The sequence below is a fragment of the Balaenoptera physalus genome (assembly GCF_965194825.1).
Source record: "Balaenoptera physalus genome assembly, chromosome: 16".
NCBI classification, from domain to species: Eukaryota; Metazoa; Chordata; class Mammalia; order Artiodactyla; family Balaenopteridae; genus Balaenoptera; species Balaenoptera physalus.
Window position 1 is genome coordinate 11,012,021 of NC_138898.1, and position 16,856 is coordinate 11,028,876.

The 16,856-nt window shown below is 55.8% G+C and overlaps 1 protein-coding gene across 7 annotated transcripts in view; it reads left to right on the forward strand.

The window, feature by feature from the left end:
- The window catches only part of RIPOR3 (RIPOR family member 3), a 72,504-nt gene that overhangs the window by 33,996 nt on the left and 21,652 nt on the right, over positions 1 to 16,856 (forward strand). For 5 of the 7 annotated variants that reach the window (XM_082430451.1, XM_082430453.1, XM_082430452.1 and 2 more), the window contains exons 2-3: positions 8,991 to 9,109; positions 15,019 to 15,165. In XM_082430451.1, the coding sequence (XP_082286577.1) occupies positions 8,991 to 9,109; positions 15,019 to 15,165 (266 nt within the window). The remainder of the gene's footprint in view (positions 1 to 8,990; positions 9,110 to 15,018; positions 15,166 to 16,856) is intronic. The other 2 variants (XM_082430454.1, XM_082430457.1) reach the window with 1 other exon arrangement.

Consider the following 16,856-nt stretch of genomic DNA (forward strand, 5'->3'; position numbering starts at 1 on the left):
GGGGGTCAGGCCCAGTGGACTTGGGAGTAGGGAAGGGGGAGATAAAACTGAGAAAGGGGGAGACAGGAAGGAAGGGTGAATCTGATTTGCATAATAAAGACTTGTGTGGGAGGGAGCTGGATAGGGAGCCCCAGGGCAGGGTGGGAGGTGGAAGGATTGATCTAGAGGCAGACAGATTGGAGGCGGGGCTAGGAGAAGGCCAAGGGCAGGGCCACGTGATGACTTTCGTGCCATCCCCACCCCCCCAGCACCTTGGCCTTCCGGGGACAATTCCTGCATAAAAAATATTAAATAGTATAGGATATTATGACTGGTATAAAGATGGATGTATAAAATAAAATACAGTCTATTAATATATATAAATAATATAATTTTACATTATATAATAAAACATTCTCTTTGACCTAAAATTTCATTTTGTAGTCTTCTGATTTTAAAAGTAATCCTCGGGCTTCCCTGGTGGCGCAGTGGTTGGGAGTCTGCCTGCCAATGCAGGGCACGCGGGTTCGGGCCCTGGTCTGGGAGGATCCCGCGTGCCGCGGAGCGACTGGGCCCGTGAGCCACAGTTGCTGAGCCTGCGCGTCTGGAGCCTGTGCTCCGCAGCAGGAGGGGCCGCGGTAGTGAGGGGCCCGCGCGCCGAGATGGGGAGTGGCCCCCGCTTGCCGCAGCTGGAGGGAGCCCTCGCACAGAAACGAAGACCCAACACAGCCATAGATAAATAAATAAATGAATAAATAAATAAATAATCCCAAAAGTTAAAAAAAAAAAAAATGTTGTAAAAAAAAAAAAAGTAATCCTCACGTTTTCATGGGGCCTGTGCACTGTGCCCCCATCCCTAGTGGAGAAGTTGGCCCTAACTTGTTCCACAGACAGCAGTCAGGAACAGAATTCTTTCCCAGTCCTTTTGGCTGGTTTGGAGAGAGACTCCTGGGCTCTGATGTCCAGCTGTGTGGCGGGGGGAGGGTCCGTGTCCCCAAGATTACCTAGAATTCCAGGCGGTTCATCCAGGGTGGACGGGTTGGCCCACGTGGCCGGCAGAGTTCTGCCTGCCTGGGTTTGAATCCAAACCCTGCCTGTGTTGAGCTGCCCCAAACCAGTGTGTGCGTTCATCAGCAGTCAGGTTCTTTGGGATTAAAAAGGTAGGTAGCCTTTGGGTCTCTCCTGGCCTCCAGGTAGGGGGTTACGATGAAGGCAGGTCTCACGCAGAACTCTGATGTTACAGCAAACACCCCCCAAGGAGAACGTCAACCTCTACTCCAAGCTCAAGGCCTCACGCTCAGACCTCCAGGCCTTCATCCATACCCTGGCGTGTGCACACGTGTGTGTGAAGGGTGGTGGTGGCAGAGGCCCAGTGGGAGCTGTAGGGCCAGGGCCTCTTCTGCATATGCTGGGCTGCCGGGGCCCGCAGGTTCCCACACCCTATTCATGTCAGGAGAAGGAGCCTGAACAACATTCGTAGCCAACGGAATACAGTATCTACAACACTACTCCTTTCACCCGTGAGAAATCGTTCCTGACACCCAGCACGCTAATTCACCAGCCCTCTCGTGCAGATCTGACAGCTGCCTTTAACCTTTAACCCGGTCCTTCCCATCGGTCACCATTCTGCACCCCGCCCCCGCCCCCAGGGGACAGTGCAGTGTCTGCAGACAGTCTTGGTTGTCACAACTGGAGGGTGGAGAGCTCCTGGCATCAAGGGGCGGGAGGGATGCGGCTAAATACGCAGGACAACCTCCACAGTGAAGAATGACCCCAAATGTCAGCGGCGCTGAGGTACAGACCCTCCCATAGCCGCTTCTGGAGCGCGGACCCACTTTAGCGCCCTGCACGCAACACCTACTCACCCCTAGGATGTGGGCTAGGTCTACGCACACGGGCCACGCTGCCCGCACATAAGCGTTTTAAGGTGAGTTACTGAAGACCTAGTGCTGCCACGTGTTAGTTCAGGCCATTTCAGTTCTACCAGCCTCAGTTTCCCGGTCTGTAAAATGGGGGTGGTAACAGTGCCCACCTCAGAGGGGTGCTGTGGGGAGATGCCCAGTCCCTCCCGCCTGACCGCATTTTTATTGCTGGTCCTAAGCAGGCCAGGGTGGGGGTGGTGCTTCCAGAGGCTCAGCTTCATCACCTCCCCCCATCTCTGGGCAGCTCCAGCTTCCCGTCTCCCCTCCCCACACCCACACACACTCCTACCCCCGTGGCGGCCTCAGGAGGCTCCTTCCCCCAAGAGTTGCTGTCTCTTCCAGGTGACCCCTGGTCGACCCGCCAATGGGCGTGTGTCGGTGGTGATCAGGGGCCATTTAAATTAGAACACCCTCTGGATATTTCACAGAAATTCATGAGTCATTTTTGCCTCATAAAACCCAGTGGAGTTAGCTGGGAGTGTAGACGATATCTGCAGACCTTTAATAATTTTTTTTTCTTTTTTTTAAAGAGGAAGGTTTCTCCTCTGATCCCAGGTTCATCCTGAGAAGCAACGTTCTCTAGGTTGGAGGACACACAGTCAGCTTGGCAGCTTGATTACTGTGCGACTGAGGACGGCTTAGTCAATCTCTCGATTTTCTTCAAATTAACATTTTTTTCTTAATTTGAGGGAATACATGTCCATTGTAGCACATTCGTAAGGTATTGTTTCAAAAATAAAACATGCTGTATACAGTTTACATCTTGCTCTGGTTTACTCACATCTTATCTCAAATATTTTCGCATGTCACTATTCCTCAAAATCATATTCCTAACGGCCGCACAAATTTCTTTTGTATGGGTTATCTAACCTGTCCCTTGCACTTGGCCATTTGTGGCTGCACCCCCTGTGTTCCCATCTGTGAAATGGGCACAGGTGTGCTGTGAAGTCCAATGAGAGGGCCTGCCCGTCCTCTCCTGTGACTGGTCCTTGACGAGCCTACAGGCCAGAGTTGGAGCAGGACAGGAACTCCTCCCAGGCCTGCCCTGGGCGGGAAGAACACAGGGGGCTGTGGACTGCATGGTACACTGAGGCAAGGGCCCTCTTGGATCCTGGATCCTGACTCCCGTGCCTGGTCTTGAACCATCTGGCCATCAGGAAGTTTCCATTTGCCCTGCAGCTGTGGGACAGTGGACTCTGGGGGGACAGTTGGGGCTCCCCAAGGAGCTGCTTGCTCTTCTCTTATACCAGAAGCCGGAGCCATCAGCCCATCTGTCTCCTTGAGGCCAGCTGGCCATCTGCAGAGACACACCTGGGGTCTCCAGGTGCCACGGGCTCCAGGTGCCACTGCCACGGTGGCCCCTGAGAGCTGGTGGCAGGACCCAGGAATGTGGGCTGCCAGGCAGGTGGGTGCCTACTTGCTCTATTTAAACCAAGTGCCCTTCAAATCCGTACTGTCTTCATTTAAACATGCTATTTAAAAAAGCACTTTAAATCATACAGAAGACAGCTTGCTCTAAATGGAAGATTACCTTAAATGAAATTCAACAAAACAAAACAACCTGACCGCATTCAAGCTCCTCCTCTGCCCGCCCCTGGCTCTGTGCCCGGGGCCAGCTCTGTGCTCTGTTGAACAGGAAGGGCGACAAGTGACAGAGAGCCGGGGAGCCAGGATGAAAAGGGGACTAAAGACTAAAAGACTAAAGACTAAGATAACTCTCCCACCGAGTGACTCATGGAGTCCACTGGGCATCCCTCACTTGGCCCAGAGTGTGCTGTGCTTGAGGGAAGCCTGAGTTCTAGCCCAATCCTCCCATTTTACAGACTGGGAGACAGAGGTTCAGAGGGGAGGGAACTTGTTCTAGATCACATGCGGCTGGAGCCGCATTCTCCTGTTTCCCCGGGCACGTCTTCCCGGCCCCATACAACCTGGCTCAGGAGGCGCTCAGCAGGGAGAGGGGAGCCCAAGCCGGCAGGCGTGGAAGCCGATGGAAGGCGTGCATCCTGCGTGGGTCAGCTACGGGATTTTAAGTGGGCTCCAGCGGAGGAGCAGGGGACTGGGTTTTGGCAGGGACAGGGAGTTTGGACTCTTCTGACTCTTCCATTCACCTCTGGGTGAGCTGGGCAGGTCGTCTGACCCCTCTGGGCTGGGTCTGGCCATCAGTAAGATGAGGGAGTTGGACTCCATCTGGTGAAGGCAGTCTGGTTCCCAGAGAAGCCTCCTCAGGACGCCCTTCCCTCTTATGTATAAACTCACATTCCTCATCCTGGGCTATTCTGCCATTTCCTTTCGTGCTAAACCAAAGGGCTATTTTGGAAACTCCTATAAGCAAACTAATCCCTGGCTGGCATTTGAACGGATATAAAAGAGCCCTAAGTGAGGGACTCAGGCATAAACGCTGCCCAGCCCCGAGAGCCCACACCGTTAAATTTAGAAGCATCACTTCCAAATGAGGTGAAATTGCAGGTTCCCTGTGGCCGGTGGGCAGCTTTGGGCAGCACCGAGCAGGACAGATTTAGCAGAACAGGCTCCGGTTCCCTCTGGCTGCACCTTGGGGGAAGAGGCCCAGGACGGTCCCTTCAGTGTCTGGGGAGCAGCTGCTGGGTAAGGAGCCCCTTCAGCTGGCCCGCCTGCCCTGCGCTCCCCAGCTGGATCCAAGCATCAGGTGCTGCCCGGGTGCCGGGCCAGAGAGAGGCAGCGAGGGACACGCGGGGAAGAGGCAGTCCTGTCTGCCACCAAAGGTTTGGGACCCGCATGACTTCTGTACCTCTCTCCTCTGCCCAGGGGCCCAGTGAGGTCCCTGGCCTGCCTCTCATGCCCTGCAGAGTGCCAGCTGCCCAGGGCTGCCCGACCTGCCTACAGTCCAGCCGCTAAAGGGTAATGCCGGCAGGGAGAGGGGGAGGGGGGATGGTCTTGGGGGAGGAGTGGGGTCTCCAAGGTGCCCAGCCTCTGTTCTGAGCGGTCAGTGCCGCTGTTGTGTCAACAACTAAACATTAAGAGTATGACCCTTGGTTAAAGGCGACAAACATCCGTTGGGACTTGTCAGGAGCCCACTGAAGGCTCCTGGGATTCCAGGGGTCTCAGCCCGGCCATCTCATGCCGAGTCCACCAGAGGAGGGATTGTTTTGCAGCCCGCTGGGTGAGATCACAAGGGTCAACTACAAAGGATCAGCCCCACCAGGGATCGGCCAGGAGAGGCGCTGCTGGGATCTGACGCTGGTCCAAAGGGACCTGGGCTCCCACACCCTGAAGCCTGCAGGGGATGGGGCTTGATGTTTCTCAGCCACCCCCAGTGCTACGTTTCTAGCTTGGCAGGTCTGGGTCATGAACCTGCTTCCATTCTGGGGCCCCCTCCCTCCTGCTCAGGCTCATGGCAGTGGAGGGGGGGTGGTGTCCTCAGCACAGCCCCTGCGGAAGCAGGTGCAGCCTAGCACGAAGTAGCTGGGCTTTGGAGCCCATCATGCCCAGGTTCAAATCCCAGCTCTGGCAGTTCTGACCTGTGTGACCTTGGTTGAGTCATTTCCCCTCCTCTCTGAGTCTTGGTTTCTTTATCTGCAAAATGGGAAGGATAATAATAATATTTGCCTCACATAGTGTTGGGAGTATTAAATGAGATTTTAAACCTTTAGAGCAGGTAGCAGACAGAGTGCTGGCCACCCAGGGGTCATCCATCAATAGCTGCTGCTTTTGTAAATAATGTTTTAGTGGAACATAGCCAGGCTCATTCATTTGCACATTATCTGTGGCTGCTTTTGCTCTAAAACGGTAGAGTTGAGTAGCTGTGACAAAGACTGTAAGGCCTGCAAAGCCAAAAAAATTCACTATCTGGCCCTTTACGGAAGTCATTTGTCCACCCCTGCCTTGGAGTCCAGCACACAGTGGGAGTTCTTATCTTTATCCTGTTCTTCCACTGACTGCGCCTTGGGATGCACAGCCTGCTGAAGTGGGGGAAGCAGCCCCAGTCTTTCAATCCTTGTCCTCTGGTCCCATAAAGATGCACTGTGACTCTTTCAGGCCCTGGAGAACGCCCCCAGCCCCACCTGCAGGGAACTCTCTGTCTAGTGGGGGAGGCAGACAAGTCACCATTCACCGTCCACTGTAACTAAAGTGAGGCAGGGACTGGGGGGAGGTCCAGGAAGGCTTCCTCGGGGAGGTGACATCTGGGCTGGAAGAGGAGCGGGGAGGGTCTAGCCAGGAGGCCAATCCCCACGTGACAGCCAGACCTCACATTGGAAAACGTGGCTCCCTGAGCCAGCCTCTTCACCTCTTAGAGGCTCTTTCCTCATATGAAAAGTGGGGTCATTGAACCTCATGGCCCTGTCGTGAGTAATCAATCTGCAGCCAGGTGCTGGCACATTGCATGGGTCTGCACTGAACCTTAGTTCTCCTCCTCGGTCCTCCTTTCCTAACGCTGGGCAGGCAGATGGTTGGGTTTGTTCTAGCAAACTGCATGCAGAGGAACTGTTTAGCGATTGTCTTTCTCCCTTATCTTGAAGTGGAGGACCTGGGGGAGGCTGGAAGAATGACCCAGAAGGCCTGGGAGGGAGGGTGGTGGGGATGTGGAGGGAGAAGGTGGAGGGAGGGCGTTCCGGTCCCCAACCCCCCGGGGCTGGCTCCAGAGTCCATGTCCCACCCGCTGACCTTGGGAATCTCCCTGCCTGCTCCCTCCTCGTGCCCTTGCTCATCTTGGCTAGGATGGAGGGAGGGTGTGTTTAGCAGTTTCAGAAGGTTCCAGTGCCACCCAGAGCCTGTGCTGATAGGGCTGGGAGCAGTGGTATGCTGATAAAAGTTTAACAACAGGCAGAAAAACAAACAAACAAAAACACCTCAAAACCTCATTTGTAGCACTTGCCCATTTCCACGCTGTATTTAATTCTGTCATGGCTGATTTCAAGCTACCAACATTCCTGAAAATTTAACCGTCGACTCTTGTGAGCTGGTCCAAGCTGGCAGCAGCACAGCCCAGGCAGGGACCATGGGGGCGTGAGGGTCCTCCCGTGGGGCTGGGGCGAACCCCCAGAGCGCGGGATGCCTGCCCACGTACCCGAGAAGTGCTGGCTCGGCATCAGTCACGCTCGGGTCCTCAGCCTGGCTCTGCCGCTTCCGAGCTGGGTCCCTGAGCTCGTCTTGTTACCTCTCTGAGCCTCAGTTTCCTCATCTTTGAATTAGGTTCGCAACAGCTCCTACACCTCAGGGGGTTGCGTGGATCTACTAAGATAATTTACATAAGGCACGTAGTGGACAGCTGGCCTGATTATGAGCGCTCGGTAAATGGTGCCTCCACTGCCAGACTGCGTCAGTTTCCCCATCCGTACACCGGGCTGCTGTTCACGGATCTATCGCGTGGGACAGTCCCTGGCACTGGGGCTCCACTCAGTGGGTGCTCAGCAGACACTCGCCGCTTCCTCCGTCGGGGCCAGAGGTCGCTCCTCGGCTCATCTGCCCCAGCAGCTGGGGTCTCCAGGCTGGGGTCTTGGTCAGCCGATGGCACACAGACAACCAGCTCTTTCTGGTGTCTAGTTCACATTACGTGCTGTCGGCACATTGTGTCCTTGGTCCTTTTCTGAATTTCCATTTTACAGATGTGATCACCGAGGCCCAGAGCCGGTGAGCGGCACAGGTACAGCTGGGGTTTGAGCCCAGGTCTGGCTTTGTTGCTTCCAGAGCTCACCTATGCACAGCACATGTGGGGCTGTGGGGTGCGGGAGGTATCGGAGGAGGAGGAAGCTTGTGGGGGGTCACGCAGATCTGCCAGGGGGTTCAGAGTGAGGGCTCTGGAGCTTGTGGTGGGAGCTGACTACAAACAAAATGCAGGACTAGACACTGGATAGACGCGGTTGCTAAAGGGAACGTTATTCCAGGCGGAGGCCCCAGGGTGGGCAAAGGTGTGGAGTCTGGGCTCAGCCAGTGGGTGGAGGGGATGTGGGAAGCAGCGGCCCTACCGAGCGGGAATAGGAGGGAGTTGGCGAAGCGGAGCTTTCTCAGGGCAGTGGGGTCCCTGGAATCCTGGCTCAGCCACCCTGGCTGAGGAGTGAGGTATAAAACTGTAGCAGCAGAGATTTAGGTTAGATATGGGGGAGAACTTTCCTATTGTGTTGGAAGACACTGGGCGATATTCCCAAAGGATGTGGTGTTATTTTTCCAATCTCGAGATGGTTTGGAAAAACGTAAAGACAGCCAGCGTTCTAGGCTGGCCTCCCTGCAACCTGGGTCAGAGATGGGGCAATGGATCTGTGGCTTCTGGAAGCCTTTGATGCCAGCAGCCTGGCCTCATGTGAACTGGGCTGACTCACCCCCTGCTCAAAACCTCCCATGGCTCCCAGTTACCCTTAGCCAATTGCAAGGTCAAAGTCCTCCCTGGGGCCACCAAGGCCCCTGACCTGTGCTCTGATGGCCTCTCCAACCTCACCTGGAGCCACACCCCAACCCACTGAACTTCTTTCCATTTCTGGATTACACCTTGTCCTCTGCACCTCCAGGCCTTTGCTCATGCTGTTCCCTCTGCTTCAGATACCTTTCCCTCCCCCGCCTTCCCCTTCTTCCCTCCTCGGCCTTCCCTTCTCAGCTCTTGGTCGCCTCCTCCATGGGTGGGTCTGGTACCCCCATCACTTCACTATGGACTCCCTGCTATAATGGTGGCTCACCAGCCTCCTGCTGGACTGGGAGCCCTGGAGGGCGAGGGCCTTGCCTGCCTTGCGCAGTGTCTGGCACACAGGAGGTGCTCAGTGGGGGTTTGTGGAGGGGGGTCAGGGTTACTGGCAGAGAGGAGTAGCTGAGGGGAGGTGAGGAGAGCTGGTTCACGAGTTGCTGGATGCCCCCTGCACGAGGACTCAGCATTGCGCAGGCATCGAGGACCCAAGCACAGGGTGCGGAGACCTGGGTTCGAATCTTGCTCCTGCCGCCCCCCCACCAAGCTCCCTGACCTCACTGAGCCTCAGTTTTCTCATCTGTGAGCTGGGGACAGCAGCAGCCGCCCCCTCTCTGGGGCTGCTGTAGGGCCCTTGGGGGCCATGGTGGAGGGTGGCCGGCCTGCGGTCAGCACTCACCGGGTGCCAGTGCGAGGCTGACTGTCCTGCCCTCTCCCTGCAGGTGACAGCCATGTCGGTGAGGGTGCGGTTCCTGTCCTCTGGGGACACAGGGGCTGTGGGGGTCATGGGCCGGAGCGCCTCCTTTGCCGGCTTCAGCAGTGCCCAGAGCCGGAGGATCGCGTAAGTTCTGCCTGGGCTGTGTGTGGGAGGCTTGTTTGAGGGCCAGGGATCGGGGGGCCGGCGGGGGCATCCTCCTCCCACGCGAGTGACCCTGAGGCTCACTCTGAAGCCAGGCCTGCAGCGCAGGGTAGTGTGTGTTTGTGTCTGTCTGTGTGTCTGTGTATGTCTGTGTCTGTGTGTGTGTGAGTGAGACTCCTGGTGTTGGAAGAAAACTGTAATTTGCTTCAGATCTGAACAGGTATCACCCCACATGTTCCTGGCAGTTGATCCTGGAAGCTGATCTGCCTGAGCTTATCAGGCACACTTGGCAGATCAGAAAACTGAGGCTCAGAGAGGCAGAGCTGCTCACCCAAGGTCACACAGCAAGACTGATTCAGAGTTGGAACTTAGTCTCGTAGGGGCCAGGTTAGGAAGGAATGTTCTTCTTGTTTGATAGAATGGGAAATAGGGCCACCTGTGACCTGGGGCAAGTGACTTCACCTCTCTGAGTCTGGTTTCCTCATCTGCAAAATGGGGATCACAAATGTCCCTCCCTCATGGGCTTGTCATGAGGGCACAGTGAGGTGACACATGGTGAGCTGCCGGCACGTGCTGGCACGCAGTAGGGGCTTGTGGGAAGTTTTCCAAGGAGGAGGAGCAGCCTCTGCAGAGACGGGCCTGGTTGGTACTGACCCTCCAGACGTGAGTTCACGGCTGATCTGCGATGTGTCTCCTCCAGCTGCAGGTAATGTCTGGGAGGAAAGTGCGTTTCTGCTCCTGGGGCCACAGCCCTGCCAGCCCAGGCGTGCCGGGCCCCTGGCTCCAGGGATCCTGAGGGCCCCAAACGGCTGCCAGTCTGAACAGCTGTGGTGGCCAGGCAGGGCCCTCAGCCAGAGCAGGGTGCAGAATCAAATCTCCTCCCGGCGCTCCCCTACCTGACACCCTCCGGAGGCTCCCATCCCACTGAGAGCACTGTCCGGTCCCCACGCGGCAGGGTCTCGCCGGCCAGCCTCAGCCTGAACCCTGGGCTTTAGCCCCGTTGGCCTCTCTGTCCTCCAGGCCTTTGCACAGGCCCTGCCCTCCCCCTGGAACCCTCCCCACTGCTCTTCACCTGGCCTGGTCCCGCTTAATCTCATCAGGCCTTGGCTTCAAAGCCACTTCCTGGGGGTTGGGGGTGTGGACCACCCGAGCCCGGCAGGCCCTCCTTGTGCTCTTTCCCTAGGGCTCCCCAGCTGCGCGTTAGACCCCCCCTTCCCCTCCCCCCCCCCGCCCCCCATCACTGTGAGGCTGGCCCTGTGGTCAGGCCCTCCCAGCTCACTCGCCTTGTCTCAGGGCAGCTCAGCTCCTCAGTTCTGAGGTGTGCCTGGGAGGAGTGGCATCTCAGGGCTGAAATCCTGGAAGCACCCTTAGGAATCCCTAATTCTTTCCACAAGTATTTATGCAGCACTGACTCTGGTCAGGCCCTGGCCGGGGCTCTGGAGACAGACCCAGGCCCCGCCCTCCTTTCAGGATGGAAAACAATAAGCCAATGATAGTCAAGATGGATGCAGCTGGCGGCAGGTGCCCCAAAGGGGTTAAAGCAGGGAGGCAGGAGGGCAGCAGGGGGCTTGGAGGAGGCCCCCAGTGAGGCATTTAAGCGAAGGCAGAGAGAAGAGGAGCCGATCACGTGCAGACAGGGTGTGGGCGTGGGAAAGCCTTCCAGGTGGAGGGGACAGAGGTGCAAAGGCCCTGAGGTGGGAACGAGCTTCGACGGACAGAAAGTGGGTGTGCGGCCGGCCTGTGCGACAGTGGTGTAAATGTCCTGGACCCCTCCTGGGGCTCCTCGTCCTGCCCCCCACCCCCAACCCTGCAGGGAATTCTGGAGGATGCCTGGCTTGGACGGGTTCTGAGATTCCTGAGTGGCCTCTATCTGGCCTTGCCCTCTGTAGTCCCCTTGTCCAGGGGTGAGGAAGAAGCTGCCCATGCTGGCAGAGAAGCAGCACATCTATTTTTAACTTCCTGTCTCTGTACAACTCCCAGGGGTCTGGACCCTTGGCTCCGGGGCTGGATGGTCTGGATTGGGTTTCAGGCCTCACCTCTGGCATTATTTCCCAGGTAATCCAATCAGGCTGAAACACGGCCACATTGCCAAGGCGCTCAGCAGCGGGGGCAGGTCAGGCAAAAATAACCTTAGACAGGAGAGCAGGAGAGCCCGGCTCCAGTTAGATGTCCCCAACCCTTATCCCTGCCCTGGCACCTGAAGCCCCTTTGAGTCTGGACAGCGTTGTTTTTTCCCTTTATTGCGTAATCAAAGAATTCACTTGGGGAAGTAATCTGGTGAGGAAATTTTACACTAAGTTTGAATGACTGCTATAACAAGGCCACATATAATAAATATATAATAATATGTTATAACATAAGGTCATATATAGTAAGGTGGGCAGATGAAGAAGAGGGCCAGGCCCTGACACTGTCCCATTCTGCCCTAACTGACAGGCACGGGCTGCTCTTAACCCCTTCCTGCCATTCCTCAGGCTGCCAGGCAGGGACCCTCCTGAGCCAGGAGACCCTGCAAGGTCCTCACCACCTGGGAATTCCTCCACCGGGACGGCTGGGAAGTGTAGGTGTGAAAACTAAGCAGCAGCCCTTGATTTTCAAGGAGAGGAGGCTAGAGAAAGGGGACAGAGAGGAGGGCGAGACCTCAGAGACATGTATCAGGAGAAACAGGCTAGTACACAGGAAGCACCCAGAGCAGAGCTTGACCTTTGCGAGTGCCGTGTGCGTGTTTGTCATCATTCCTGGGCATCTAGTACAACCAGATGCAGGAGGAAAGGTGCGCTTACACCCAGCTGTGAGTCCTCAGCTGAAACGTGTCCGGTCGGTCCTATTATTTATTGCCCCGCCCCCAGCCCCGCCTACCTCCGGATCCTGCACCTGCAGCAGCCGTGCACCGGGGCCTCCGATAGTGTCTCCCAACGACACCAGGTAGAAGGGCTGGCCCTGCGGCCTCACGTGAGGGCTGGGGCCAGTGGGTCACACGTGCCCATCTGGAAGCTCGTCTGGCATGCCGGGGGATGTTTAATATTTACTGAGTCCTCCCAGAACTGCTGTGACATCCGTCCCTGGAGGTTGCTCCCTGCCCTGGCAGTTGTGACACTGGGCCAGACATGCAACCTGATTTCGCCATCCGGAGGCTACACATACATCACCATCCCTGGCGGGGCTGGCCCTCGGGGTGGCCACCACACCTGCTCTGTTGAACCTCAGACAAGAGCAGTGGGTTCAGAGCTTCCCCAGGAGCCGGTGCTATCAGGCACAGCCGCAGAGCGAGGGCGAGGAAGTTTCCAGGTAGATGGAAGTGGGACCCAGCAGAAGGCACGCATCTGCCGGGGACTGTGGGACTCTGGGAGCTGGCAGGTGAGCGGGGCTCCTGCAGCCCCACCTCCAAGCTGCTCGCCCAGCCCACCTGCCTGCCTGCCCACCTGCCGGGGACCCTAGCCTGTCTGAAACCCGCTTCTCTCGAGGCTGCAGCCCTGCCTGTCCCTGCCAGCCGGGAGATGGCAACTTTGTGGAGGGTGTGTTCCAAGAGGTGGGTGATGTGGCCTCCGGGAGGGTCGGGGAGGAGGGAGCACAGTCCCTTCCTGGGCTTTGCAATTGACATATAATATATGTCGCTTGACATGTAATATATGAATACCAGCAACAGCAGGTGCAGGGGTGAGCACTACTGATGTGATAGGCTTTGTCCCCAGGGCTGCGTGCACATTACCCAGACTCAAACATCGCCTGATTGGAGGAACCTTCCCTGTTCACCCTTTACATTCATTATCCTGCCTTTGTTTTTATTCTTGGCACTAGGCACTATCTGATATATAATTTTTTAAATTGAAGTATAGTTGCTGTACAATATAACTGATATGTACTTTTAAAAATTACCTTATTAACTTCAGCACATATATAGCACTTACTCTTTCCTGGGAACTGCTTGAATCTCTTTACATTTATTAACTCATGTAACTCTCACAGCAACCCTTTCTCTGGTCCCCATTTTATGGATGAGAAAACTGAGACACAGAGAGGGTCAATAACTTACCCAAGGTCACACAGCTTATAACTGGGGGAGCTGGATAGAGACCCCAGCATGTGGTTCCGGAGTCTGTGCTTGCTACCACTTCCCACGGTCACCCCAGCTGGCAGGGCAGCTCACGAGGGCAGGGGTTTTGTCTGTTTGGGTCACTGTTCTACCCCTGGCTCCTAGAATGGCATCTGGTGTATGATAGGAGCTCAGTAAATATTTGTTGAATGAATGACCATCTCATGACAACTCCGTGGGGCAGGCCCTCTTATTATCCTCCTTTTACAGATGAGGAAACTGAGGCTGCAGTAGATTAAATACCTGTGCCCTCTGGGGCTAGAATTTGGACATGGGCGGCTGACCAGGAGCTTGTGTCCCATGAGATGATATGAGTTCCTAGCTTGGTGAGGCCCCTGAGGTTTCCAGGGCGGGGTTCCAGGTCCTTCCTTGATGCAGCATCCTTGGGACCCAGTTCTCAGCATCCCCGGGCAAGCCCTGGGATCTGTATTTCTGGCACGTTGGCCTGTAATGTGGCTGTGCATCCATGTTTTGGGGAACCACGGGGTTTGGGGCTTGATGCCCGACAGCAGGGGTGGACAGGACAGCTCTACCGAGTCAACCACAGGACCCTGTGACCGTGCGTGGAATGTGCAGCGTCTGGTTGGCTTGGAAATACAGCCCAGCCACCTGCCAGGCCTCTTGGGGACCAGGGCTTGGCGGTGGCCCAGTGGCCCTTCTCCCAGGCCTGGCGAAGGGGCTGGAGCTGTGTCCACTTGCCCCCTGCTCAGCTCTCCAGACCACAAGCCCCCCACCCCTCCCCGCAGACTGTGAACCCTTGAGGGTGGGACTCTGGCCCCTTGGCTCCCATCACGTTGCGTGACTCAGAGAAAGCCCCGCTCTGTGAGTGTTTGAATGAATGAATGAGCCTGTGCCCTTGATTTTAGACCCTAAAAGGGCAGCAGACTGTGAGGGGAATCCAGGGAGACTCGGAGCTGGGTTTCTAGCAAGAGGATGTCTCCCGAGTGAAGCAGAAATGGTGAACCCCTGAGAAAGTGGTCCTCCTACTGTGGTCTGAGGACCAACAACAGTGTAGAGCTAATGGACGGTCTGCTCCATAGGCTGTCCAGGGCCTGTTCCTTCTCTCTTGTTGCTCGGCCATCCCTGTGGGGGGCCCCAGTGCACATGATTGAAGCTGGCTCTTCAGTGCACCCGAGGAAGATGAGGAAGGAAGGGGGAGAAGTTCTCTTCCAAGGAAGTGGAATATGTTGACTAACCCAGTCCTGGGACATGGGTTTGCCTCAGAATGCCCATGGATGCATGGGCGTGTGCGTGTGTGCGTGTGTGCGTGTGTGTGTATGGTGATTTGTCAGGCTACCTCCCTCCAAACTATATGTATAAAGAGCAGGGTTGGGGAGATGCCCTCGAGGGAAATTGAGGTGCTATTAACAGAGGGAGGGGAATGGATGTGGGGCAGGCAAAGCCAACAGGTACCCAACCCATGGGTATACCACTGGACTATGATTTGGCCTCCCACATAGCTTTGCCTGCACAGAGCTTGATGAAGAGTACAGACAGCACTGGCATTTGGGCTGCTTGATTGTATTTCTCACTGTAAGTTAATTTCTCATATCAGGTTAGTGTCATTATTTTTTTAATCCTCAAATCCAAGCCCTCATTTTACAGATGAGAAAACTGAGGCCCAGAGAGTCTTGGCAACTTTCCTGAGACCACACAGCTTGGTGGCAGTGGGGTGAGACTCAGCCAGGTCTCCTGACTGCCTGAGGCTCTGGCCACTGTTCCTAAAGTGCCTGCCCCTGAGAAGGGCTTTGTCCAGACCCCTGGTCTGACCACCCCACTCCCCCATCCCTTCTCACAGAAAGTCCGTCCACAGGAACTCAGTGAGGTCTCGAATGCCTGTGAAGTCCTCCAAGATGTATGGCACGCTGAGGAAGGGGTCTGTCTGCTCGGATCCCAAGCCACAGCAAGTGAAGAAGATCTTTGAAGCACTGGAGAGAGGCCTCAAGTAAGGATGGTTATTCGTTGCCTTTAACAAGTGCATTCTTTGTCCTCGTCTGCTTGGTCTTCTCTGCCTCTTCCTGGGGAACGTGGGTGGGTCTCGTCTGTAAGAGGCCACAGAGGGAGCTCCTGGTTATCCGTTTAGTCAACAAGCATGTCCTGGGTGCAGCCATGTGCTCGGCCCTGTCCTTGGGCACCGGGGACACAGTGAATATGGCAGGGGGACCCTGGTCTCATGGAGCTCACGGTGTGGAGGGGGAGACGGCAATAAAAAGTAATGTGATCAATACCGTAACTTCCACGAGCCCAGAGGGCAGTGAGGGAGGTGATGGAGAGACAGCATGGGGAAGGCCTGTCACACAGGGTGGCCTGGAGAGCTTCACTGAGGAGGCCCTGATGGTTTCCGAGAAGGAGCCATCGTGCTGGCCTCTGGGGGACAAGCATGCTGGGCAGAGGGAACGGCACGGGCAAAGGCCCTGCAGCAGGAGCTTGCACAACAGCTGGAGGTCAGGGTGGCTGGATTCAAGTGAGGAAGAGACTGACTGACTAACTGAGCAGAGGTGGGAACAGGAAGATTCAGTCACTTATTCCCCATATTTTTACTGAGGGCTTATCAAGTGCCAGGCGCAGGGTACGGGAATGAACAAAACACAAAAACCCCTGCCCCCGTGGAGCTGACATCCCAGTGGGGGACACACAGACAATAAACAATATAGAAAAGTAGAATAGAGAGTATGTCAGAGGGTGGTAGCTCCTATGGAGGAAAACGAATCAGGGTAGAAGGTGTGGGGTTGATTTTAAATAAGGTGTTCAAGGAAGGGCTCACTAAGAAGGTGACATGAGAGCAAAAACCTGAAGGGGTGAGCCCTGCAGATAATGGGAGAACATTCCAAGCCAAAGGAGCCACTTGTGCAAAGACCCTGGGGCAGGAGCATGATTGGCCCATTAGGGGCACAGTGGGCAGGTCAGCATGGGAGCTGAGGTGGGGGGAGGGGCATTCGTGCATTTGCCGAATGGAAGGCTGTTCCTTCTTCCTGGGATGCCCTGCCCTGCCCTCCACCTCTGTGATCCTGCTCTTCATCCCTCACTAATTAATAATAATAATAATAATAACAGCAGCAGCAGCTCTATGACTTGTTTGGTGCTTCATATACATCGTGTCCTTGATGCCATGAGAGACTCTCTTAGCCTCCTTTTCCAGGCGAGAAACTGAGTCCCAAAGATGGGAAGCATCTTGTCCAGGATCCCACAGCCAGGAAGCAGAGAGTGGGGCTCCAGGGCCAAGGCTGCCTGCCCCGCTGTCCCCTGGGCTTAGGGTAAATGTCACCTCCCTCCGTGCAGGTCCCTTGCTCCCTACGCAGGGGTCATCCCACAGTGTGCCCAGCGCTGGTGCTGAGTGGGAGCCGGGGATTTGCCCAGAGGGTGGAGGCCTATCTCCAAGGTGCCCCTCTCCCAGGAAAGCTTCTGGTGATTCCTGTGGGGACCGCACATTTGAGACTTGTCTGGGGTCAAGGGCATCTCCTTCTTCCTGGGGAGCCCAACCCCTGAGGGAGCTGTGGTCTGGCAGAAGGTAGTATAAGTGGGCCCAGAGAGGGTGAGTCACCTTCCTGGGGTAAGCCAGCAAATCTACAATGGAGCAGGACGAGACCCCCACCTGGCCCCCAAGTCCAGACCTCAGGTTTCATGTCCGAGTCTCTT